Genomic DNA, 24,878 nt, shown 5'->3' with positions numbered 1-24,878 from the left:
GAACTAGGTTTATTGCAAAACCCCAGTGAAATTCAAAACAGGTATTTTCTCCTTCTATGTCTCAGCACTTTTCATCCTATTAAAACCATCATGGCTGATTACTTTACTAAAGTAGGTAAAGAAACTGAAGCAGCCCAGAGAGCGCCCAATACACTCCACCTTCCCTTCCACCCCTCTCACCTACCAAGCACTGGCTTTGGAAGGCAAACTGATAATGCTCTAATTCAAGAGGAGAGCTGGAATGAGGGCAAAGAAGTACAGAAGATGGGCAGTCTACTGTTTTTTTCCACAGTAGTTTTGCTAAAGCATCTGTACCAATGCAACTCACTTAATAGGTCTTAGAATTCTGTATGTTTTTGGTGGAGTCTAAAACACGTTCTTAAAAAGCTTCTGAAAAATCTGAACTCTTTTACTACATTTGCTATTATAGCAATAAAACATATATATATATATATATATATATATATATATATATATAAAATACTTTATTGGCAGTAAACAAATAGCTGTAAAAACTATTTTAAAAACCCACAAAGCCCAGGACCCAGTGGTCAGATAATTTTACTGGAAGACTGAACCATTCAGTGTTTTAAAGAACATTTACATAATTTAGCTTATAATAGGCTTAAATCATATTGTTAATTTAAGGAGAAAGGTAAGAGTTACAGAAGGTAAAAAGTAGATAGCTCACATCAACCCCCAAATTAAAACAAGCCATTTAGTAACAGCATTAAAATATAGTTGTTTCGAGGGGCCTGGGTGGCTCCGTTGGCTAAGCATCCGACTCTTGATTTTGGCTCAGGTCATGGTCTCACAGTTCATGGGATTGAGCCCCACATCCAGCTCTGTGCTGACAGCACAGAGCCTCCTTGGGATTCTCTCTCTCTCCCTCTCTCTCTGCCCCTTCCCTGCTTGCACTCTCTCTCTCAAAATAAATAAATAACATATATATGTATATGTATATACATACATATAGATGTATACATATGTATACTTGAATTATTTCTAAACTGCCTTAATGCCTATTTTTTATCAATTTAAAACCATATATTTCTTATTAATTCAAAACAACCATATATATGTATATGTGGTATATGTATATATATACATGTATATATATACATGTATATATATGTATATATGTGGTAATATGTATATATATGGTATGTATATATGTGGTATATGTATATATATACATATGTATATGTATATATATACATATGTAATGTATATGTATATATATACATATGTAATGTATATATACATATGTAATGTATATATACATATGTAATGTATATGTATATATGTATATGTACATATGTATATATATACATATACCACATATACATATATATATGGTTGTTTTGAATTAATAAAAAATATATGGTTGTTTTGAATTGATAAAAAAATAGATAGGCATTAGGGCAGTTTAGAAATAATTCAAGTTTATATGAACTCTATAGTAAGTTTTCTGAACAGAGGAGGGTCAAGTTAAATAATCCTCTGTTGACAGGAAATGTCAGAGCCAACCAAGGCATCATACGTAAAATACATTTAATGCAGGTCAGATGTTCCAAATCATACCGACTTTTTTTTTTTTTTTTTAATGTGTTGCTGTTTTACCATCTGAGGGCTTTCCATGTGCCAAGCAACATTCTACCTTCTTCTTTACGGTGGGCAACTCATTCGATCCTTACTACCATCCCCTGAGGCAGGTACTATGCTTCTCCCACTTTACAAATAAGAAAACGGAGGCATTAGAGAGATGAAGTTACCCGTTGTCACATGGCACATAAAGTGTAGAGCCAGGTGGATTCAAAGCAAGTGGTCAGGCTCCTGAGCCCGCCCTCCTAACCAATGGGCTGTTTTTAGGTGTTTTGGTGTGTTTTAATAAATACGACTCAGAAAAAGGCTACCCACAGACAACGTTAACAATATGTTAGAGTCTGACTTTTCTTGGGGTTTTGCTCTGTGTAACACAGATCCTATCGTAAGTTGTACTGAGTAGGGACACAAGGTGATTTGATTAATAGATGGCAAAGTGAGAATTTGGCTTTCAAATCACTTGCCTTTGAAATGTTAATGTCCTTGAATTTACTGAAAAATTAAAAAAAAAAAAAAAAAAAAAAGACACAAAGTCTGTTGACCCAGGGTTGTAATTACAGAGAAAAGGAATAAAGAGATAGATTTCAAAGCATACAATTAAGCTAAGAAAGTTACCTTCTGGTAGAGTGTCAGGTTTTACTGGAAAGAAGCTAAGAACAATTTTTTTTAAATCATCAGAATTTCTGCTCACCCTGATTTTCCATAGTGCCAGACAATTTTGCCTAGAATTAGGGTACCAATTACAGTACCAGCAACAAGTCCTTGAGGAGGAAAAAATTTAGTAACACAGTTAATAGAAACATGAACAATTACATATACTATGCAGTTTCACAAAGACAAATACATTGGATATGAGACAAGTTAAAGAAAAATAGGAGACCATGAATGACAGTTTGTGTATAGCTTTTTTATGTCACGTTTGACAGTAAAAATTGCATGGTACTTATCCTGCTTTCTTTCAAAGCAAAATGAAATAAAATATTTAAAGTATCACCGTGCTCAAATAAAATTTGTTTAACGGGTTGGAGAGGATAATGAAGTGTTTCAACCTGACCATGTTCAATTTTATGATGACTGCCTTATGTAATTTTAGCACTAGGAGGTATCTTGAAGTTCACTCTCATTTTGCAGATGAGTAATTTGAGTTTCAGAAAGGTGAGAGTTACATCTGTGGTTGTTAATGGGAAGGCCGCTTAGTTCATAGTAAAGATAAGAGATGTAGGCCTTTCTCCATCACAGGAAAGGTAAGATCACCTGTGCATGGAGGGTACAACATATTTACTTTGCTTACAGAATAAGCCCTCCAGTGTTTAGTCTTTTGTAGATAAAATTTCAGTTAGGAAAGCTAATATTTACTTTTAGGATTAAATGCACTATTTTGAGTTGAACGATAGAACAACAATTGGTCAAATAAGTTGGTCAACAATACTTTTTACAGTTTGATTTTTACACATAATCTTTCTTCTCAAAACCCACCCATTTGCCCTTTGTCTATGCCATTCTTGGTCTCCCTTTTCCTCCCTACTTCACCCTCTAGGGTCCTTGAAATCTATTATTTAGATCTGTATTGCATAGGAAACTACAGATAACAAAAGGAAAGCAACTGAGTGAGGTTAAATGTGGCCAAATCACAAATCAGTTCCAAATCAGCCAAATACAGATGTCACACAATCACACTGTCGTATGGATACATGATTTAACAAAACAGCTATTTCTACCACAGGTAAGTTTTTATAGTATTTTACCCAATCAATTTCTTTAACTGATTCTCTACCACATCATTAGCGTGGAAAGACTGTATTCATAAAATATATCATGGCTCCTCAAAAATTTGGGGTTTCTTTTCCCTCCATCACTCCCCATTAACCTCTGCCATTTTCAATTGCTGAAAAACCATCCCATTTTCAATTTGAATGATAAACGAAGCTAGAAAATTTTAAAGTGATCCAGAGTATCTGGATGACAGAACTAAAATCTTACTCTTAGAACACTGATCAACGCACGTAACTCTAGAACAATGTGTGTGGAGACTCATGTTTTCACAGGGGACTAGAATAAAATACAGAAATAGGAGAAACAGGATTCTACATAAATGATTCTTTAGCAAATAATAAGAGTATTACCCTCCAAATTATAAGCAAAGAAAACTTTAAGGTATAAAGGCAATAGTTACGTTCTCAAAATTCACTTGGTATCTACAGAAAACCAACCCAAGGGTGTTAAGACTTACCACTTGGAATAAATGAGGCAATGAGATTATGATTATGACAGCAACATTCTTAGTCATTAACTGAAGAGTTTTTAGGTAGGAAAATTACATAATTTTACAAAATGGGTTTCTGCCAAGTAAAAGGAGTGTTTTAGCAATGGTCCTCATTGTATAGAATGATACTTAGTGTTTAAAACATCGCAAAGCAATTTGCCACCTTGTATCCCGTTACTCCAATAACTAGTGCAGTACTTGGCAAATAGTAGGAAGTGTTTAGTAAATATTTATTAAATTACACTGAATGATGGATCTTCTTTTTACATAAGAGAAAACCGAGACCAAAAAAGGGTGAGGTGATCGGTTTATTACTGGAGAGAAACGTATATCTAACCCCAGGCTCTGGTCATGATTTTAACTGTTTATAGTATTCTCAGTAAAAATACCTGAAGTTATTCAAGCCCAATTTATATCAGATGGAGTACCTTCTCCATTTCTGAAGAACCCAAGTCAGATTCCACATACAAGATCTGACGTTAATTTAGTGATGCTTTTTCTGAAGAAATGTGAATTTGTCTCCTCACTTCAAAACGTCTCACTTATATTGTTAATAAAGTGGAAATATAGTCCAGATGCTATATAAAAAAAAAAAAAAACTTAAAAAGTTGTGAATGGGTTGTTCTTCCTTCTAATCCTATTTAACAAAACAGAATAAAGGAACTGACGTCTGTGGACAAGTGAAGTCACAACAGAAAGTTTTTTTTTTTTTTTTTTTTTGGTGGAAAAAGAATGTGCTTGATTAAACCTTAAATTTTCATTTCCAGATTAAGAAACCAGAATTCAACACTGCTTCTTCAGCAACATCCATAGGACTCTGTTAGGGTTTTGCTACCATCAATGGCTTTTCTGTGCCTCCGTACTTTTTAAGTGGGAGACGTTCACACTTCTCTTGCCAGCCTAAGAAGATCAATGAAAAATGCTATAATTATGCCACCTGACTTCTTAACTTTGAGTAACTTATAGACAATTGAAGTCATTTTTTATAACGGGATTTAAGTTTGTCATACACAGAGACGGGTAATAGCACACACCAAAGACCTCGTATCACAGCATCCGATGCCTTTCAAATTACTGCTGATGATTCACGAGTCTTGGAAATACACTTCCACTTGGGCTAGTCTGTAACATATGCCGTATGCAGGCGGATATGTATAAAGCATAAATGAATAAGCATGTGATATTACAGGCTACAGAAAAAGCATTTTAGATATTTCACTGAGTAGTCTCTAATTTTTTCTTAAATATTCCTTCAGTGGACCTGTTAACCACCATGAGAAATTTATGAATGTCACAATATGGGATTTCAGCAATGACGGGGGAAAGAAGTAAAGAACCAAGACCACATTAATTTTCAAATTTGAGTTGTGCAGGTTTTTGTATAGGACAAGAATCTTTCTATCCTTTTGAGTACCTAGTGCTGGAGATACAAGTCAAGCCTCCATTGAAGCACCTAAGAGCTGTGTGACCTCGGGTAAGTTACAAGTCTTGCAAAAACAGTTCTTTCCGCTAAAAAAAATGGGACATAGAGACACTGTAAGATGTTTTGAGAAGTAAATAAAATAATACCTATAAGAATCTCACGACAGGACTTGCCACTCAGCCAACACGCAAATATTACTTTAATAAAGGACTGTTCTTATTCTTTGGTGTGGCCAGAGGGAGTTGCTAAAACTGTCAGAACACCATCTTAGGAAAACAACAGTGACTGCATTCTAGGACTTCTTTAAGCTACTATTTATTCAATGCTGAACACCGTGCTGGGAGTTTTCATATCCTACTATCTCATTCGGCTTTAAAGACTTTAAATAGGGATCATAAAAAGAGAAAACCGGGACTCAGATTAAGCTCAATCAGTGGGGCTGAATAATTACTAAATTAAACAAAACAAAACAAACCAGGATTCAAACCAAGGTCTGCCTGACTCCAAAGCCCAAGCCTGTCTTCTTCTATACAATGTTGGCATAAAAAACAAAACCAGAAACAAGAGCGAAAACAAAATACAACTATGAAGAGCATGTATTCTCAGTGGGGTGTAGTATCATCCCAAGAGGCTGAAAAAAATCTTACTTTCTTATGTATAAAGATATAAATGCAGTATATAAATAGATTTGCATTATATTTGTGGTAGTAAAATGTCACAGGGAGACCATTAGTGGGGGGAAATGTCTAAACTGTTCCTTGAGGGAGAGAAGGCAATAATGAAAAAAAAAAAAAAAAAAAAAAAGACTGGCTACACGAGTGCTGAGCAAGCATAACGTATACACTTGCGAGATAGCTGTATTGTACACCTGAGACTAAGGGAAAATGAGTGTCTGTTACACTCAAATAAAAACAACGCACAAATATAAATAACAAACAGAATGAGAAAAGCGGCCCGGTTCACAGAACACATTGAAGAAATAAGGATAACGTTTAGGTTTATATTTTACAAAGCTAGGATCCCAAAGAGAACGAGCGCTGCAGATGTTCTTTAAGAAGGGAAGAGCTCCTCTTTATTTTTGAGCACAAGTTGGAATTACAACTACCCCCCCGAAAGAAAGTTTCTGGAAGATCACACAGTCCACAGTTCAAGAATGTCAGAGAAAATAAGCACTTCAGACCTACATCCGATGCTACTGGGCAGCTGAGAAAAAGCCCACCCGTTAGACTCACCATTCTTAACATCAAATCATGAAATCGTGAGATTTTCATTTAGAATACGTTTATTTCTATTTAAAATATCAAACAGACAAAGTGAATTCCAACTGTTCAAATCTCTCAAGATAAATACTTTAGCTGAGGAGAGGTTCATTCAAAATATAAAAGAACTATAAATAATAATAATAAATACCTGCTTTCAGCTTTAGCCCCTTGTCTCACTAATGCATATATAGATAGGAGACTTTGGCTTATAAGGACATAATTTTGAAATACTGTCTTCATAAGAGTATATCTTCTAGTGGGTATGATTAATATGCCAACTTAGCTGTATTGCTTTTGAACAAACATTTCTTTTACCATCTTCGTTAGGAGTTATTAATCTTCTTGTTAAAAGGTATAATACCAGATAATATATTTAAGAACAACAAAAAAGAACTGGGACCAAAACTAGAATAAATGGCGACACAGTAGGTCCTTAGGTCTACACCAACGGAATATTTTTTAAAGCTAACTTTGCTTTAAATCACTGATAGGGCAGATAAATGGAAGAGGATATAACCAAAGGCACTCTGCTGTCTCTGGAATGGGACAGAAGTCTAGAAACAGTCAAGGAGTAGTTTATGATTACTTGTAGAATACCGGAGGCTTAAAAACTGTATTGGTACCTGCCTCTTCTTTGTTGTTCTTTGGCCCCTAGCCTGACGATGCATTGAGACAATAAGCATTCAATAATACCTGATTGACTGGCCACATGATTTGAAGTTGCCCTAAAACTACCTTGGAACAAGAACACGGTTGGGAATCCTTAGGAACATACCGAGTACCTAATGGTGTCCACCAAATACGTCGATAAAATGGATTTACCTGTTTTCTCTTCGATACCCTTAAACACTGCATTTTAATAGTATTCCTAAGACACTTAAAAGACAAGATTCTCTTCCAGGAATATGGATTGTACATCCCACAGTGATGACAATTTCTTTTAACTGCCGAAGAACCGAACTTACCAATTGCAGCGATGTTAGCATCTGAAGAAGGAAAAAAAAAAAAAAAGAATTACAAAAAAAATAAATAAAGTCAATGATTTCCTAGCAATTTTATTTATCAACAAAATGCACTTCAAAGTTCAAAAGTAACTCAGATTTTCATAACTAAAAGAAATAATTGTAAGTAAATTTATGAAACAGTTATGTATTAACTTAATCAAACGACATATACCACAGTGCGTATCTATTCAGCAGAGTCAACACTGTAAATATGAAACATGACTAAGAATACTGCAACAAACACCATATAATTTGGGACTTGATGGCAAGAAGCGAGTTTGAAAGCTTAAATAGTAAACTGCAATCCAATCCTATGACCGAGAAACTATCAGAAACTGAAGTCTCTTTCAGCAGACTCTATCAAAACTCAAATTACCAGAGCACCTTAGTTTTTATACCTTTCAATGACTGTGAATGAGGCAAGTGAAGGCAATGAAGCAAACTTCACTTTCAAGTAAATATATTTATAGTAAGATTCTGCTCTCTTAAGTAGTGAACAAATATACTCACGGGACCACTGAGAACAGGCAATATTACACAGCAGAAAAAGCACAGGACTGGGAGCTGGCAAACAGGTGTATACCCCCCCCCCCCAATTTTCTCCCTAGTACTAGGCACGGTCTGAATCCTACAAATTAATCTCTGTGCCTTGAATGCACCATCTATAAAATGAACCTAAAAAGACTTATTTTGCAAGCTTGTTATAAGGGCTAGTGTCCAGAAATGGAAAGTGCATGGTACATGCTGTAATCGTAAGGACCCAGTTGAGTGACAGCAACTACTTTCTTTTTCCATATGAGCAAAAAGTGGTAGATGATATTTAAAGAGTAAGTTAATTACTTAAAAGAGAGAAAATTGACCCCAAATATTGGTTGTATTTTTATCACAATGTTTGACTTAGGTTTAATTTATTTTTTTCAGGTTTAGTTTAAGTTTGTTAAATTATCTTGTATTTTTTTTTTTTTGGCAGAAAGAAATATTTCAACAAAGTTAGCTCTATAACAAATTTATATAAAGTGAAACTTATGGGCGCCTGGGTGGCTCAGTCGGTTAAGTGTCTGACTTCAGCTCAGGTCGTGATCTTGTGGTTCATGAGCTCTTGCCCCACGTCGGGCTCTGCGCTGACAGCTCAGAGCCTGGAGCCTGCTTCGGATTCTGTGTCTCCCTCTCTCCCTCCCTCCCCTGCTCATGCTCTGTCTCTCTCTGTCTCAAAATAAATAAAAAATTTAAAAAAAAAATTTTTTTAAGTGAAACTTATGGGGCACCTGGATGGCTCAGTTGATTAAGTGTCTGACTCTTGATTTTGGCTTAGGTCGTGGGATAGAGTCCTGCTTTGGGCTGCGTGCCGTGCGGAGCCTGCTTGGGATTCTCTCTCTCCCTCTGTCTATCCCTGCCCTGCTCATGCTCTCTCTTTCTCTCAAAATAAATAAAAAAGTTTTTTAAAAAAATTTAAGGGACACCTGGGTGGCTTAGACGGTTAAGTGTCCAACTTCAGCTCAGGTCATGATCTCTCAGTTAGAGGGTTTGAGCCCCGCATCGGTCTCTGTGCTGACAGCTCAGAGCCTGGAGCCTGCTTCGGATTCTGTGTCTCCCTCTCTCTCTGCCCCTCCCCTGCTCATGCTCTGTTTCTCTCTCAAAAATAAACAAATGTTAAAATATTTTTTTTTAATTAAAAATAAAGTGAAACTTATTTCTCTTTTCCATGCTCTATGAAAATTGGACGTATTCAACCTAAACCATTTAGGTTGAAGACGTCAAATAACCTCCTACAAGTGTTGAAAGTAACAAACTAAATATAAAGGTGTCAACGTAAGCTATAAAACCGATATTGAGTACCAAAAGTCAAGTTAGATGATGAAATATATGCCATACTGCTCACATAAATTATAAAAACATACAAAACAATATCACGTACCAATGTAAATACACATACAACACGAGAATTAAAACGTAGATAGGATGCTTACACACAGACCTCAAGGCAGTAATTGCCTTGAGGGAGACAGAAATGGTGACATAGAACAGGGTCTGCAATGTTCAAATTCTTAAAAATACCCAGGTAATGGCAAGAAAGACTTCAAGATAACAACTGTGAAATGTATGAAATTGTTACAAAAATATGGTCACAATGTGTATAACTGTCTTTGAAAAAACACAGTTATTTGATGCCATTGAGGAATGACTCAAAGCAGGTAGGAAGGGGTTAAGATTCTGTGTATTTGCACGTATTTGGCTTTTTACCTAATGGAATCAAGAAATATACAAAGGAAATTTCAACAATGATATCTGTAATGTTTTCAGCTCTTAAAAATCGTCTGGGGTGATGGCAAAATAGACCTCATCATAGCAGTTATAAAACCTGAACAAAATATGCAAAAACATAATGACGGTGATTTGATGGCACCAGAGGGCACAGGAAGACAGGCAGAAATTGGTCAAGACCAAAAGAGGGAGAAGAACTGCCTGGAACGCGGTTTGTGTGTTTGCCGGGAAGGAAATCCCTGGCCATGTGGTGTAAGGGGCAGAATGCCAGGGGCCTACTGGCTGGATAAGTCAGTGGATGGAGTTCAGGATCGACAGAGCATCTGGAAAGGGAGGGGGCAAATCTGAGGGACTTCTACGATTTTGTTTCTTGACGTTTGTGGTAGTTACACAAATATTTGCTTTAGAAAAGTTATTGAGCCACACATGGGTATTTTATGCAGTGTGTGTGTGTGTGTGTGTGTGTGTGTGTGTGTATTTGTTCCAACAAAAATTTACAACAATCTTTTAAAAATTATCTCTTGGCTCACAGTCCTATTGAGATTTTCGAAGGAACCGAAAAAAAATAGACATCTCTCATACGGAACAAGAACGTCCATAAAAATCTTGGCTACACATTAGACAAGTTATGAGACAAAAGGACATCCCAGCAGCCTGAAGCAGCAGTAACTAGTAAGAAGGGTTTCATTGGTTCACTCGACAGGTATTTCTGAAGTCTACAGCCTAGTTTACTCCACTTTTATAAAAACTGTCATTTAAAGAGCCTTGTGTTAATATAGACTATTTCAAAGAATTCTGTGTTTTCACTTACTTCGAAGACACTGTTGAGATGCTTTACCAACTCTAGGGAATCTGGAACACCCTTTAGCCTGCTTAAGGGATGGACCTCTATCAATCAACCAGACCCAGAAATCAACCTTAAGGATAGTACATGTTTGGTTCTCAGAAGGGTCTTGAAGAAGTCAACGACTCCCTAAAGCTAACATGGAAAACAGAATTTCTTCACCAATCTTAATTTAGCATTGTTTTTATGGAGCCACAATCTTTTTCTATGTTATTGTAAAATGGTTCTTTTTAAACAACTTGCCCTAGCATACTCCAAATCTGCCTCTGAAGAAAGTCAAGAGCGCTAGCATGAAAAACTCTTTCTACCGTAGCACATGAGATCCATACTCAGGAAAACCCGAACAGTGTCAACTAACCTGAAGAAAGAGTTCCTCTTCCTTTATGTGAGCTTGTTGAGCGAAAGTGCGTGGTTGCCCTGGGAACAACAGCTGAACTCTGTTTTGCTGTAATATGAGCAGAGGTCAATCTTTTTGTTGTATGGAAACCCTTAGTCACTGGGGCATGGACAGCGGTGGACTTTTGTGTTGCTGGAACACTCTGTGTAAATGAAATTTTTGCTGTGGTGGATCTACGGGTTGCTGGTATGGCCTGTGTAGCAGACGCATTTGCCACGATGGGCTTCTGGGCTGCCGGTGGGGTCTCTGTAGATACAGCATTTGATACAGGGAATTTTTTGGCTGTGGCTGAATCATTTGCTGTGGTAGGTTTCTGAGGAGTTGGTTGGGACTTTGTAGTTGAAGAATTTATTTTGGTGGATTTCTGAGGAGTTGGTAGGGCTTTTGTACCTGGAACATTTACAGTGGTAGGTTTCTCAGGAGTTGGTAGGGCTCTAGTAGCTGAAGAACTTATTGTGTTGGGTTTGTGAGGAGTTGATGGGGCCTTTATAGCTGAAACATTTACTGTGCTGGGATTTTGAGAAGTTGGTAGGGTTTCTGTAGCTGATGAATTTAATGTGTCAGGTTTCTGAGGAGTTGATGGGAGCTTTGTAGCTGAAATATTTATTGTGTTGGGTTTCTGAGGAGTTGGTAGGGCTTCCACAGCTGAAGAACTTACTGTGTTGGGTTTCTGAGAAGTTGATGGGGCCTTTGTAGCTGAAACATTTACTGTGCTGAGATTTTGAGAAGTTGGTAGGGTTTCTGTAGCTGAAGAATTTAATGTGTCGGGTTTCTGAGGTGTTGATGGGAGCTTTGTAGCTGAAATATTTATTGTGTTGGGTTTCTGAGGAGTTGGTAGGACTTCCATAGCTGAAGAACTTATTGTGTTGGGTTTCTGAGAAGTTGATGGGGACTTTGTAGCTGAAACATTTACTATGCTGGGTTTCTGAGGAGTTGGTAGGGCTTCTGTAGCTGAAGTATTTATTGTGTCAGGTTTCTGAGGAGTTGAGGGGGACTTTGTAGCTGAGGCATTTGTTGTGTTGGATTTCTGAGGAGGTAAAAGGACTTCTGTAGCTGAAACATTTACTGTGTTGAATTTCTGAGGAATTGATGGGGCCTTTGTAGCTGGAGCATTTATGGTGGTGGGTTTCTGAGGAGCTGATGGGACTCTGGTACCTGGAACATTTGTGGTGGTGGGTGTCTGAGAAGTTGATGGGGCTCCAGTACCTGGAACATTCACTGTGGTGGGTTTATGAGGAGTTGATGGGGCTTCAGTGCCTGGAACATTTTCTATGATGGGTTTCTGAGGAGTTGATGGGGCTTCAGTACCTGGAACATTCACTGTGGTGGCTTTATGAGGAGGTGATGGGGCTTTAGTACCTGGAACATTCACTGTGGTGGTTTTCTGAGGAGCTGATGGGACTTTCGTACTTGGAACACTTGCCATTGAAGGCTTCTGAACTGCTGGCATGCCCTTAGAAATCTGGGCGTTTTCTGCGGAAGAGAATTGTACAAAAATTAGCTAAATAATGCTGTCAAGTTAAGATTTAGGAACCAACTGCTTGCTCTGTGACTTCTCCCTTTCTTCCTAAAAACACCTAAATTTGACATTTAGGAAAGCAAGTCTTATTGTGAATTTCCCAAGGACCTGAAATGCCACATTGTGTTTGCTCTGATATAAATGATACCCACAGCCAGTTAAAGTGGGTTTGCACCAAAGTAGTACTGAGGTTCGTAAACTGTTTTCTGTGTAAAGAAAGGAAACCAAAGTCAGAGTTGGTAGTAATCTCAGCCTGTGACACACCCCAAATTGAGATGTTTTCTCTCACAAAATGTCTTCCTTTGCTTATGCCAAGACCAAAGAACAACACTGGACAGAGGTAATCACAACATAGTTCCTTTTTCCAGTGCTTTCTGGCATGTTAGCGACCTCGGAAACGTTTTTGCTTTACTTCTTTTTTCACATAATAAAGTCAGCCTGAATAAAATAACTTTTTCCTCTTGTGCTGGCTACCAACTTTACATATCCTAATTTAGTTCCTCCTTGGATTTTAGGTCAGGTAACAAATATCTGAATTTGCAGCTTCCGTTAAGATCCTATTACGAGAATCACAAATCTAAAAACCTGGCACAATTTTAGGTCTTCGGTGCCTTTTTGACTTCGCGTGGCTTGCAAATTCCTTCCTAAGGCAGCACCGAGTAGGGCGACCCATTTCACCACACACTAGAAACTGTGGTCAAGTTCTCTAATTCTGCTAAGCTTCGGTGTTCTCATGTGTGCAATGAAGATAAAAACAAAGCAGATTTTATGACATTATTGTAAGGAAGGAGAGGTATAATTGAGGTAAGTTATTCCCCACAGTTCTTGTCCCTGAAGCAACACATTTTAGCATAGTGCCAGTTCCACCAACAGACATTTTGCCCCATGCACTCCCAGGTTGTATGTCCTTTACTTCTGCTTCCTGTGTCTACCTCAAACGACGCTGGAAAAAGGATAAGGCACATCAAATACCTAGCCAGTGGCACAGTACTTAGGCACTCAAAAAATGATAGACGGTGCTCTTAGTGTAAGTAAAGCTTTTACGTGGGTTTTTCCTCTAAGATGCTCACATGTAAAATTTATCCTTTGTTCCACCACGTTAGTTCTCATTTTTGACCCAGGGGGCTTACGTGCTAGTGGAGCTTAAGTTTCCTGGAAAGTGCTTCTCCGGTTACCTCTTTGTTATTTGGTGTCTAGTTTAATGCCCTCGCCATCAGAAAGCGAGCTCCGAATTATTTCAGTCTGCTGCGATATACTGTGATCTAGAGCCCAGAATACGGTCAATGTTCCATGCACCCTTGAGAAAAAAAAGTTTTTCAGGGTTCCGTGCTCTTAAGAGTACTGAATGAAATATGCTTATATGAAAATATATCAGTTTTTTAAAGTTTAACCGTTGCTTCTGTATTCCTTTTGGTTGCTTGTTCTATCAGCTATTGAAACAGGTATGTAGAATTCTCAAACCATAATCATGGATTTGTCTATTTTTCTTTCTGTCCATTTTTAACAATGTGTGGATTGAAGCTTTTTTTCAAGTGTTCATAGATCGTAGATCGTGATAGATTCCTGTTGAACTGACCCCCTTTGTCATTATGTACTCTCTTACCTTACGTATGCCTTAATACTAATAGAATTGCATGAGCTGTTTTTATTTACTTATTTATTTTTGGTAATTATTTGCAAAATATTTGGTATATTTTTCCATCTTTTACGTCTGACCATTCAGTGTTCTTATCATTAAATTGGGTCTCTTGTAAAGCAGATAGTTTTTGGTTTTTTTTTTAAATCCAGTCTGGCAATCTTACTTAAATTACACTTAGTATAATTACTGATACAGTTGGGTTTATATCAAACACCTTACTCTTAGTTTGCCATTCCACCCATCTATTTTATGTTTCTCTTCCTCTCTTGTTTCCTTTTGGAAGAACTATTCATTAACACTCCCTTATTAGCTTATGATTTCTACATTCTGTCACTATTATTTTCATGATGGCCCTAGAAAGCATGGCATGTATTAAACTAGAGGTCAATTATGCAAATTAACATCTTTACCACTTTTTAGTATTGCCAGAACCTTGTAACATCTGAATTCAATTTGCCTCCTTCTGTCTTTTGCTCACTTGCTATTACACATTTGTATTTGACATAGAAGTCACATCCCAGGAGGCACTACGTTGACTGTTTTGTAGAGTCCATGGTCGTGTATATAATCTTGGTAGCGTTCTTCATTTCCTTTTGCATTTTCCTGTTTTACTTGGGATTATTTTCATTCTGCTTGAAGGACTAGTTTTACTGTGTCATTCTGTGCAGGTCCGGTCTGCTGGGGACAGGTTCCCTTGGTTTTCATAGGAGAACATATCGTTTTGCATTCAGTCTTAAAGGATGTATTCACCAGGGAAAGAGCCCAGGGTGAGCAGTTCTCCTTTACTTGAAGGATTTCTTCTTGTTGTCTTTGGTTTCCATAATTTTTGTCGAGAAGTCCGTGATCAGTTGTCGCTCCTTTGAAGATAATGTATCTCTTTGTCTCTTGGTACTTTTATCTTTATTTTAAGTTTCCAAAATTTTTGCTATGAGATGCCTGGAAATGGATTTATTTTTGTTCTGTTTAGAGTCCGGAGAACTTTTGCAATATGTTGATGTATTTCATCAGTTTTGGAACAGTGTGTCATTTCTCTGAATATTTCTATTCCTATTTATCTCCTTCTCTGTCTCTCCTCCTTAGCTAACATAGGTTAGAACAGTTTCACATGTCTCAAATATCTCCTAAAGTTGTATCTTTATTTTACATTTTTCCCCCTCTTTGTGCTTCTGGGCATTATTAATGAATCTTCCTTCCTGTTCCTAACACTGCTTCCTGCTGTGTCCAAATCACTGTGAAACCTATCTATCATGCTCTTCATTTCGGATTTTGTATTTTTCAGCTGTAGAAAGTCTACTCCATTTTTACAGACTCCAGTTCTTTGTTGAAATTCTCTATTTATCTTTTCCTTTAATAACTTAAACATATTAGTCACTTATTTTAAAGTCCTTGCCTGCTAACTCAATTATCTAGATCTCCTTCCTCTGGACTTATTTCTCCCTGGTTTGGTTATAATTTCTTGCTTCTCGCCATGCCTAATAACTTTTTTATTGTATTATACATATTTGTATCTAAAACATTCAGAAGCTATGATCTTCCAAAGACAGGTCCCCTTTTCTGATAGGCAGACTGGCAATGGAGGCGATCACCTCCTCAGCCCATGAGGAACTGAGATGGGTCTCAGTCTTAGTAAGACTCAGTCTATTCTACCAATGCCTCTGATCCTTGGGGATGGCCCCTGTGGGCTTTTCCTGGACAACCTGGAAGATCTTTGTTTCCTCATCCCTGGGAAACTGTGGGGGATCCCAGGTCTGTCCTTCAGAGTCCCCAGCCCAACAATCCAGCCTCCTTCCCCACACAGCTTCAAAATGGTCACAAATATCTTAAGGGGGAGACTGGCTGTGTGCTTGATCCAAGCTTCTTCCTCAGATAGGTATTCATTGCTCAAATACCATTAAGATCTGAGGAATTTCATTTTGTACTTTGGAAGCTCTGGGTCTGACACCCCAGTCTCCCCTGCAGCCCAGAAATCACCAAATGACCTTTTGGAGAAACCAACACTGCATGTGAGAACCTCAATTTTCCGTGTATTTTCCTACCCCACCAGAACCATTAAAAGCTTTGCCCATTTCTTGGGGCACCTGCGTAGCTCAGTCGGTTAAGCGTTCAACTTGGGCTCAGGTCATGATCTCGCGGTTTGTAGGTTCAAGCCACGCTGGGCTGACAACTCAGAGCCCGGAGCCTGCTTCGGATCCTGTGCCTCCCTCTCTCTTTGCCCTTTCCCTGCTCATGCTTGGTCTCTCTCTCTCTCTCTCTCAAAAATAAGTAAACATTAAAAAATAATTTAAAAATAAATAAATAAAAGCTTTGCCCACTTCTCTCTTTCCTGGCAGTGGTTTTTTTATGTGAGTTGCGACGAATCCCCAGAACAGGTGTACCTCAGAACATCTTGCCTTCACTCGCCACCCCCAGGAATTCGAGTTCATGCAGTCCTCCTTGTTCCCAGGACTTGTAACTTATGCCTTTAAAAATATGACTTAAAAGGGGGCGTCTAGGTGGCTCAATCGGTTAAGTGGCCAACTCTCGAATTTCAGCTCAGGTCATGATCTCACGGTTCATGAGTTCAAGCCCCGCATCAGGCTCTGTGCTCTTGGTGTGCAGCCTGCTTGGGATTCTCTCTCTTCCTCTCTCTCTTTCTGCCCCTCCCCTGCTCTCTTTCTCTCTCTCTCTCTCAAAAAATCAAAATGAATTTAAAAAATATGACTTAAAAAAATGGATCCAGATTTGGCAGTTATTGTAATAGAAACATTAGCCTACCATGGCCTACTTGGGCACTATCCTAGAGTTGTAAGCTCTAAATAACTGATGATTTAATAAAGCAGGGTAAATATGACATGTGTCAAATAGATTAAGGGGAAAAAAAACCACATATCACACCTCACCCATAATTAAATTAACTCAAACAATAAAATGAAATGTTCACTGCTTACATTGTCACATCTCCACATCATAATAACCGTGCTCATTAACTGTGCAGAGAACCAGCACAATGATGCGATATGGGTAGGAGAGTAAATTGCTACATTTTCTTTGGAAACAGTGTTGATAACATCTATCAAAAGTTCAAGTGCGTATACCTTTGCTTCAGTAATTACACTGCAAGGAATTTATTGTACAAAATGTACTTGCCCACACGTGCAATTCCAGATGTATAATATTCCTTGCAGCATCTTTTGTCATAATAATTCACGAAGCAAACTAGAATCAAAAACTAAATTCCCCTCAACAGGTTAAATAAATGATACATCCATACAACAGCTATGATTAAAAAAATAAATGTTGTAAAAAAAATATGCGTATGTATGTTTATTTTCTAGAATCGAACACGAAAATTTGTGAACAGCGGTCACTTCTGAGGGTTTACTTCTCATTTTATACTAGTCTGCATGGTTTTAATATTACTGCTCTGTTAATGTACACCGTTTATAACACAAACCTACTTTTCACAAACACTGATATTTAAAAATCCATGCCAATGCAATTCCAAGTATAATTATAAAAGTAGCATTTGCTTGAGTTATACCGGCATTCAAACATGACATTGCTAAAACAAATACCACCTACTGGGACTACTAGCTAGATCCCTCAGTTAAGTCTAACTTTCCCTCCTAACTGAATAAAATAAGCCACCCTACGGACCTTTGTATTAATATTAACTCATTGAAAGTAATGTGGTAAGAAGTAGCAAACTTAAGCTAATTCACTATAGCATGAGACATTACGGTGTGTGTGTGTGTGTGTGTGTGTGTGTGTGTGTGCACGCGTGTGTATTTGTATATGCTGTGTGTGTATATGTATGTATTTATTTATATATTATCATATGTTCTCCATATCAGTGGTTCTTTCTTTCTTGGAACCCATAGACTCTTCTGAGGATCTGATAAAAAACTGTGTCCCCCAGAAAAATGCAGATATGCACATGTACAACATCGTACATTCATTTCTCAGGGGGTTCATGGAATCTCTGTAGCCCACATATAGTCCTAAAGGTAAAAATAAAACAAAAACATAACTATGCAAACTGATTACCTTTGCATTCAGGGGGCAGGCCACTCCATTCTCCTTGGTCATCTTTGACAGTACAATAAATAGAGTTCTCTCCGATCAGGGTAAAGCCTTGATTACACTGATATTTTACAGACTGTTGATACACATAGGTTTTCCGTGGATTTTGAATGCTTCCGTTGCTAATTTCTTGTGGTTCTGGACAAACAATTTCTTTAAAACATTCCAACATATTTTAAATTAATAAAACTGCCAAGGTATTTTTACATAAGACTAAGATATGTTAAATTATTTTAAAGAATTAAAAATCTACCATTTCTCTAAATTCAGCATTATCAACAAGGGATGCTTATAAATACATATTAAGTAACGAGAATATATTTGGAGCTTTGGATGCAAATGTTGTAAAACATGAATGCTAACTTTGAGACCAATGTATAGAAATAAGATTTAGAAATAAGAAATAAGAAATAGAATAGAATAGAATAGAATAAGAATTTAGAAATAAGAAATAAGATTTAGAATAAGAAATGGCTTAGGCATTTAAGCATCTGACTCCTGATCTTGGCTCAGGTCATGATCTCACAGTCTGTGGGATCTCGCTCTGCATCAGGCTCTGCTCTGATAGCATGGAGCCTGTTTGGGATTCTCTCTCTCTCTCTGCCCTTGTCTCAAACCCCTTCCCTGCTCTCTCTCTCTCTCAAAATATATTAAAAAAAAAAAAAAAGAAATAAGATTTAGAACATATAAGTAAAGCAAAAATTACAATAAAGTCTGTACCTATTCCAGATCAAATTGTGCTAGAAAAAAGTAAATACTGCCAGAGTTCAGAAGTGAAAGCAGGACAGAGATTTTAAGGAGGAAATGGAACTTGAATTTAATACTGAGATGTACCCTTCTGCAAAGACAGCAGAGAAGAGGGCATTGCTCTTTATTCCAGGGAAAAATGAGGCTAAAGGAAAGGAGCTTAGAAGTCAAGTGGCGGGGTGCCTGGGTGGCTCAGTCGGTTGAGCTTTTGAGACTTCAGCTCAGGTCATGATCTCATGGTCTGTGAGTTTGAGCCCTGCAATGGGCTCTGTGCTGACAGCTCAGAGCCTGGAACCTGTTTCAGGTTCTGTGTCTCCCTCTCTCTTTGCCCCTCCCCCACTCACGCTCTGTCTGTCTCTGAAAAATGAATAAACCTTAAAAAAAATAAAGAAGTTAAGTGGCATACTTGGGAAATACGAATAGATCATTTTGACAGAGCAAAATACCTTAAATGTCAGGATTACATTTTAACCTTTAGGATAAATTTTTTTAAGCATGTATTGACTCACAGCCTTTTACTTCACGTAAATTTATTGAGCAGCGGAATATGTCAAACAAATACAAGCAGAGTCTCTCTGGTTATACTATAAAAAGAGACCTCTCTCTAGAAGTTGCCCTGATTAAAAAAACAATGCAATGGTTCCACATTCTCTAGAGCCATGACGTTGTTTGTTATTTTTTTTTCCTTGAATTAGGAAAGCAATGTGATCACCTGTATACATCAAATTACGTTACGTCGAGCGGCCTTAAGTAACCAGAGAATACTAGAAAATTTATAAATTACTTTTAAGCCATCGATCAAAGCAAGAAGCAAAAACAAGTTAGTCTGCTTTGCTCTGGGTTTGGGTGTGTGGTAACAACACATATCACCATCGGTACAGTTCAGATATTTTCCGAGTGCCTAATGCATACCAGGCATTGTTCTAGAAACAGAATTGCAAAACTAAAGAAGATACTAAGTCCTGGGTCTTCAAGCAGAGTGACAAAAAAGATTTTAATTTAATCTTTAGTTAAATACAAACGATTTTAATTTTAACACAAGATAGGGAGACTTTCGGCAGAAGTGTGTTCCGTGGTGTGGAAAGAGAGAAGAAGGACAGTTAACCAGCTGGAAGGTCAGGAGAAACTTCTAGAAGGACTATCAAAGCAAACCCTCAATAAGAAAAAGAAGAGAAGTCCAGCAATTGAAGGGGCCAAAGGACACTCCAGGCAGAGGCAGTCACAGAAGGAAAGCGGGAGGGCAGTGAGCGTGGGTACAGCGTGAAGTATGAGGGCAAGACATAAGCACGAAGTAGGAAGGCCACGGCTAGCCTTGTATGCTTCACCAAGGAGTCTGGACGTTGTAAGTGACGAGGAGACAAGGATCAGCTTTAAGAAGGAAATGATGAGACACATTTGTGTTTCAGATGCATCACTCTGGGTAGCGTGTGGATGAAATATTACAAGAATAGAGGATGGGGCCATTGCGAACAGTGTCACTTTTGAGCTCAGGCAAGTGGGGACTCTTGCCCTAGCTCCCACACTTTATTTTCTTTTTAAGTTTTATTTATTTTGAGATAGATGGGGTGGGGAGGGGCAGAGAGAGAGAGAGAGAGAGAGAGAGAGACTCCCAAGCAGGCCCTGCACCATCAGCACAGATGTGGGGCTCAAACTCACGAACCGCGAGATCATGACCTGAGCCGAAGTTCAATGCTGAACCAAGTGAGCCACCCAGACGCCCCTGGCTCCCACACTTTAAAATGCCATGCTGTGGCCCTCCTCTGACTGTGCCTCTCCCTACCGGGTGGGATATCTGCAGGGCACGAAGGCGTGCTCACTGCGAGCTCCCCCTCCACTCCCGCTGTAAATCACGCTCTAGGAACTGGCCCAGAATTCCCTGTGCCAGCACCCTTTGCAGGGCCTGAAAGGTCCCTTCTCCTGGTCTGTATTCTTTTTTTTTTTTTTTAATATGGAACACTTCACAAATTTGTGTGTCATCCTTGAGCAAGGGCCACGCTAATCTCTGTATCGTCCCAATTTTAGTATATATGCTGTGGAAGCAATCACATGGTCCTGATTGTTGAGAATGGTCTATACTGTCGATGTGTACATCTGCAGCCCAAAGTTCAGTGGAGTGGGAAAAAAAGGTCACAGGGCGCATGGCTTGGGTGTGTGGGCCGAGTGGTCCATTGACAGGCATCAGAGACTTCTCACAGCGACAGAAGGGGATATCTATTTGAGACAGATTGGGTCTTAGGTCACGAACCTCCATTTAGATTTGCTCTGGGCCCTTGAAAATGTTAGGAGTGGCCCTTACTGCAAGAGTCCAGATGAAGGATAATCAACCACATAGAAGTCATACAGATGGAGGATAAGACACAGGTTTGGAAGTATATTAAGGAGATAAAGCAAAACGATTTAGTGATTAGAAGTGGGAGGTGAAGATAATGGGATGGGTCTGGGACGGCAGATATTATACAGATATATTCCAGGATTGCAGGGGATAGCAGTTCACTAAAGGTACTTCTGAAAAAAGGAAACATTGGGAGGGGCACCCGGGTGGCTCAGTCGGTTGAGCGTCCGACTTCTGCTCAGGTCATGGTCTTGCGGTCCTTGGGTTTGAGCCCCACGTCGGGCTCTGAGCTGTCAGCTCAGAGCCTGGAGCCTGCTTCGGAATCCGTGTCTCCCTCTCTCTCTCTGCACCTCCCCTGCTCACACTCTGTCTCTCTCTCTCTCTCCCCTTCACTCTCAGAAATAAATAAACAATAAAAAAAAATTTTTTTTTAAAAAGAAAAGAAAACATTGGGAGAAAGTAAGAAAACAGATCCTTCTGACATTGAAGCTTCATTCAGAAAGGACCAAGCACTACCTCAGTTTGATGTATAACCAAGGGCACATCTTGACCTTAACCTTTTCTTTCCTTCCTCAGTCTACACGCTGACATTAAAGCACTCTGGTGTGTCCAGAGGCCACGGCTGTGTACTTAAGGTGAGGCAGCTCACTGTTTAAGAATGTGTATTTTCCACTTCATCCTTTGGCATTGTCCAAACAGAAAAATTAAGTCACGTGGAAAATCAGAATCAGAGCCTAAAAGAACTGGGCTTTATCGGGATGGCTGAAGGCACAGGTTTTTTTTTTAGGAAAAAGGGCTCCTGTTTTGTAAGACACAGGTGTCCGTGGTTGCTGAACTGCGAAATGGATAGAACAATCAAAGAGGAAAACAGGAACCCCAGTCAAAGAGGAAAATGGAGTTCAAGTTACCAGACAGGGAGTAGGACTGTGGCCCAGCCCCGGCCAAACATGAAGAGAAAGTGTGTTTGCAGTGCAGAAGCTCTACTGTGCTGGGTTACGTGCTTGGTGTCCACATGTCTGTGAAGTTCCTGACAGCGGTTGCTTGTGAAGATTGCGGCCTCAGACTGGGAGACTGCTTGTCCAGACTCCTGGACAAGTTGTCTGTGTCGGGAAAAAAATACAGTCTGGTTCCTCTTTGCCGTCCAGACTTACTCTAGTATCATGTACAACATCCCCGGCTGGATGGTGGAAATGGGAAAGATGGTGGGGGGCAGTAATGCTAAAATTTTCGAAGTAATAACAACGAGACAAAGATGTAGCAGAGAGAGGAGGGTGGAGTGAGCGCAAGGAGGGTGTGGGTGTGATCAGCTTACTCCTGTAAGCTCTTGGTTGGCAAGGCTTCAATTTATTTGTCTTCATATCAACTGACCCCACACATTGCCTACTACCGTGTGCCCATCAATACGTGCCGGACAAATTACGCTAAGTCTATTCTAGTTTCCTGCTCCTAATAACACCAAGAACTTGAACTTAGCAATGATTTCAGCAAAGATGGGAGAAATAAAGCCTACATTTTTAAAGTTTTTAAGAAATGTTTATTTATTTTTGAAAGAGAGAGACAGAGAGAGAATGAGACAAAGACAGAGAAGAGACAGAGAGAAAGGCAGAGAGAGAGGCAGAAAGAGAATCCCAAGCAGGCCGTGCACTGTTAGCATGCAGCCCGATGTGGGGCTCAATCTCACGAACCGTGAGATCATGACCTGAGCCAAAGTCAAGAGCCAGAACTCAGCCAACTGCACCCACCCGGGTACCCCTCAAGTCTACATTTTTAAATGCTACATTTTTTCTTAAGAAGAAAAAAGAAATATGTTCCATGGACGTTACCCCTCTCAATTTTCAGGAGACCTATGTCTAGAGTGGATATAAATTTGGCTTGATACATGTATTTATGATATTATTTCTGTGCCCTACCTCCCTTTTAGCAGATAAGATCCTCAAGTGCAGAAGTCATATTTCTTCTATATTGTATAACCTTATTTCTCTAATGATGAAAAATAAATCACACATGAAAACATTTATTGATAATTAGCTCAACTCATAATCCCACAAGAGGCAGATAGACAACACTGGGTTTTAGAAAAATAATGGATTTGAATCCAGAAGTCTGGGTTAAATGCCTTCTCTTGCCACTTATGTTGGGATGTAGGGTCAGATCATATAGATTCTCTGATAAAAAGTATTTTAATCCATAAAATTAAAAATTGTGGGGGAAAAAAAAACTCTGTATCTATTTTGCTTGATTGTTAGAAGGAAAGGTAGGATAATGTACGACTGAGCACAATACATATCTCAGTTTGTTGGCTTTTGTGTGTGTGTGTGTGTGTGTGTGTGTGTGTGTGTGTGTGTTTGTTTTGGAGTTTGTTGGGTTTTTAATCCTTTATCTCCATAACTAATAAAGTAAGAAACATTACTGATAAAGTAGCTAAGACATTCCTACATTGGAAAGTGAGGGTACTACAAATACACACTGTGGATAATTCTTAATGAGAGGAAGTAACGCAGGGGCGCCTGGGTGGCTTAGTCGGTTAAGCACCGACTCTTGGTTTCGGCTCCGGTCATGATCTTCCAGTTTCATGAGTTCAAGCCCCGCATCCAACTCTGCGCTGACAACACAGAGCTGCTTGGGATTCTCCCTCTCCCCCTCTCTCTGCCCACCCCACCCCCACCACTTGCGCTGTCTTCGTCTCTCTCAAAAATAAATAAACACACTTAAAGAAATAAGAGCGTAATTTACCACTGATTATTCAGCCTTACCACCAGAGCACTTAGGTTTTTTTCAGTCTTACCTTCGCATTTTGGCAACGGGTCACTCCACTCCACACCCTGGTCTACAAGGGAACAGTAACTAGAAGTTGCACCTACTAGCCTATACCTAAAACAATGAATGGAGAGAAAAGTTAGGTCTCATCCACACGTGTGTGGCTTCGTTTAAATTCTCCAGAATTATCACCTTAAAATATTTACTATCCCTGTAGATGGAGACGAGACAATAGTTGATCAAAGTTTACATGGCAGTGTAAAGGAAAAGAAAAATTTACTTTTAAAAAGGTGATATCCAAATGAAAAAAAGGTAGGAGACAGGCAAAACATTTTTGATTTGGGTGGAGTCCGTGTGAGAGAACATGAAAGTGTTTTGAAACATTTTACGGTGATACAGATGTTTGGATATTTTATATTTCTGAATGCTAAACGATCAATAAGGCATTCACTGAATAACAGAACATATTTTAAGGGTTCAAAGTACTCCCCAGATTTGATATTAATCATATTAATGACCCAAACGTCTCTGTTTCGTACAGGAGACAAGTGATGCTGGTATTTTTATTTTCTAAAGAGCAGGGACACACACACACACACACATGGAGTAAAATATCATAATTCAATGTGCAGATATTCAATGAGAAAATGAACATAAAGTTTCCAGAAGTGTCTGAGACACCGATGATACTCAATGAGTGAGTTCCTTTTCCGTACATATGGGACTTAGAAAAGACCTCAGGGCAGAATGGTATTTTCACAC

General features: G+C 38.7%; 1 protein-coding gene and 1 pseudogene across 11 annotated transcripts in view; both read right to left on the bottom strand.

Annotated features, from left to right (window-relative positions):
- CD55 (CD55 molecule (Cromer blood group)) overlaps positions 1-24,878 on the bottom strand; it is a 49,749-nt gene that overhangs the window by 21,189 nt on the left and 3,682 nt on the right. For 3 of the 11 annotated variants that reach the window (XM_019430047.2, XM_019430024.2, XM_019430054.2), the window contains exons 5-8: positions 24,145-24,230; positions 18,245-18,433; positions 11,022-12,533; positions 7,519-7,539 (exon numbers count right to left, since the gene is read on the bottom strand). In XM_019430047.2, coding sequence (XP_019285592.1) covers positions 7,519-7,539; positions 11,022-12,533; positions 18,245-18,433; positions 24,145-24,230 — 1,808 coding nt within the window. The other 8 variants (XR_002075206.2, XM_019430036.2, XM_019430064.2 and 5 more) reach the window with 8 other exon arrangements.
- On the bottom strand, positions 20,970-21,069 carry LOC128778969 (U6 spliceosomal RNA; annotated as a pseudogene).

Source organism: Panthera pardus, unplaced genomic scaffold (genome assembly GCF_024362965.1).
Source record: "Panthera pardus isolate Hobbes unplaced genomic scaffold, ASM2436296v1 HiC_scaffold_21, whole genome shotgun sequence".
Classification (NCBI taxonomy): domain Eukaryota; kingdom Metazoa; phylum Chordata; class Mammalia; order Carnivora; family Felidae; genus Panthera; species Panthera pardus.
The sequence above is the reverse complement of the archived record's forward strand: the minus strand, read 5'-3'. Positions and strand labels throughout refer to the sequence as shown.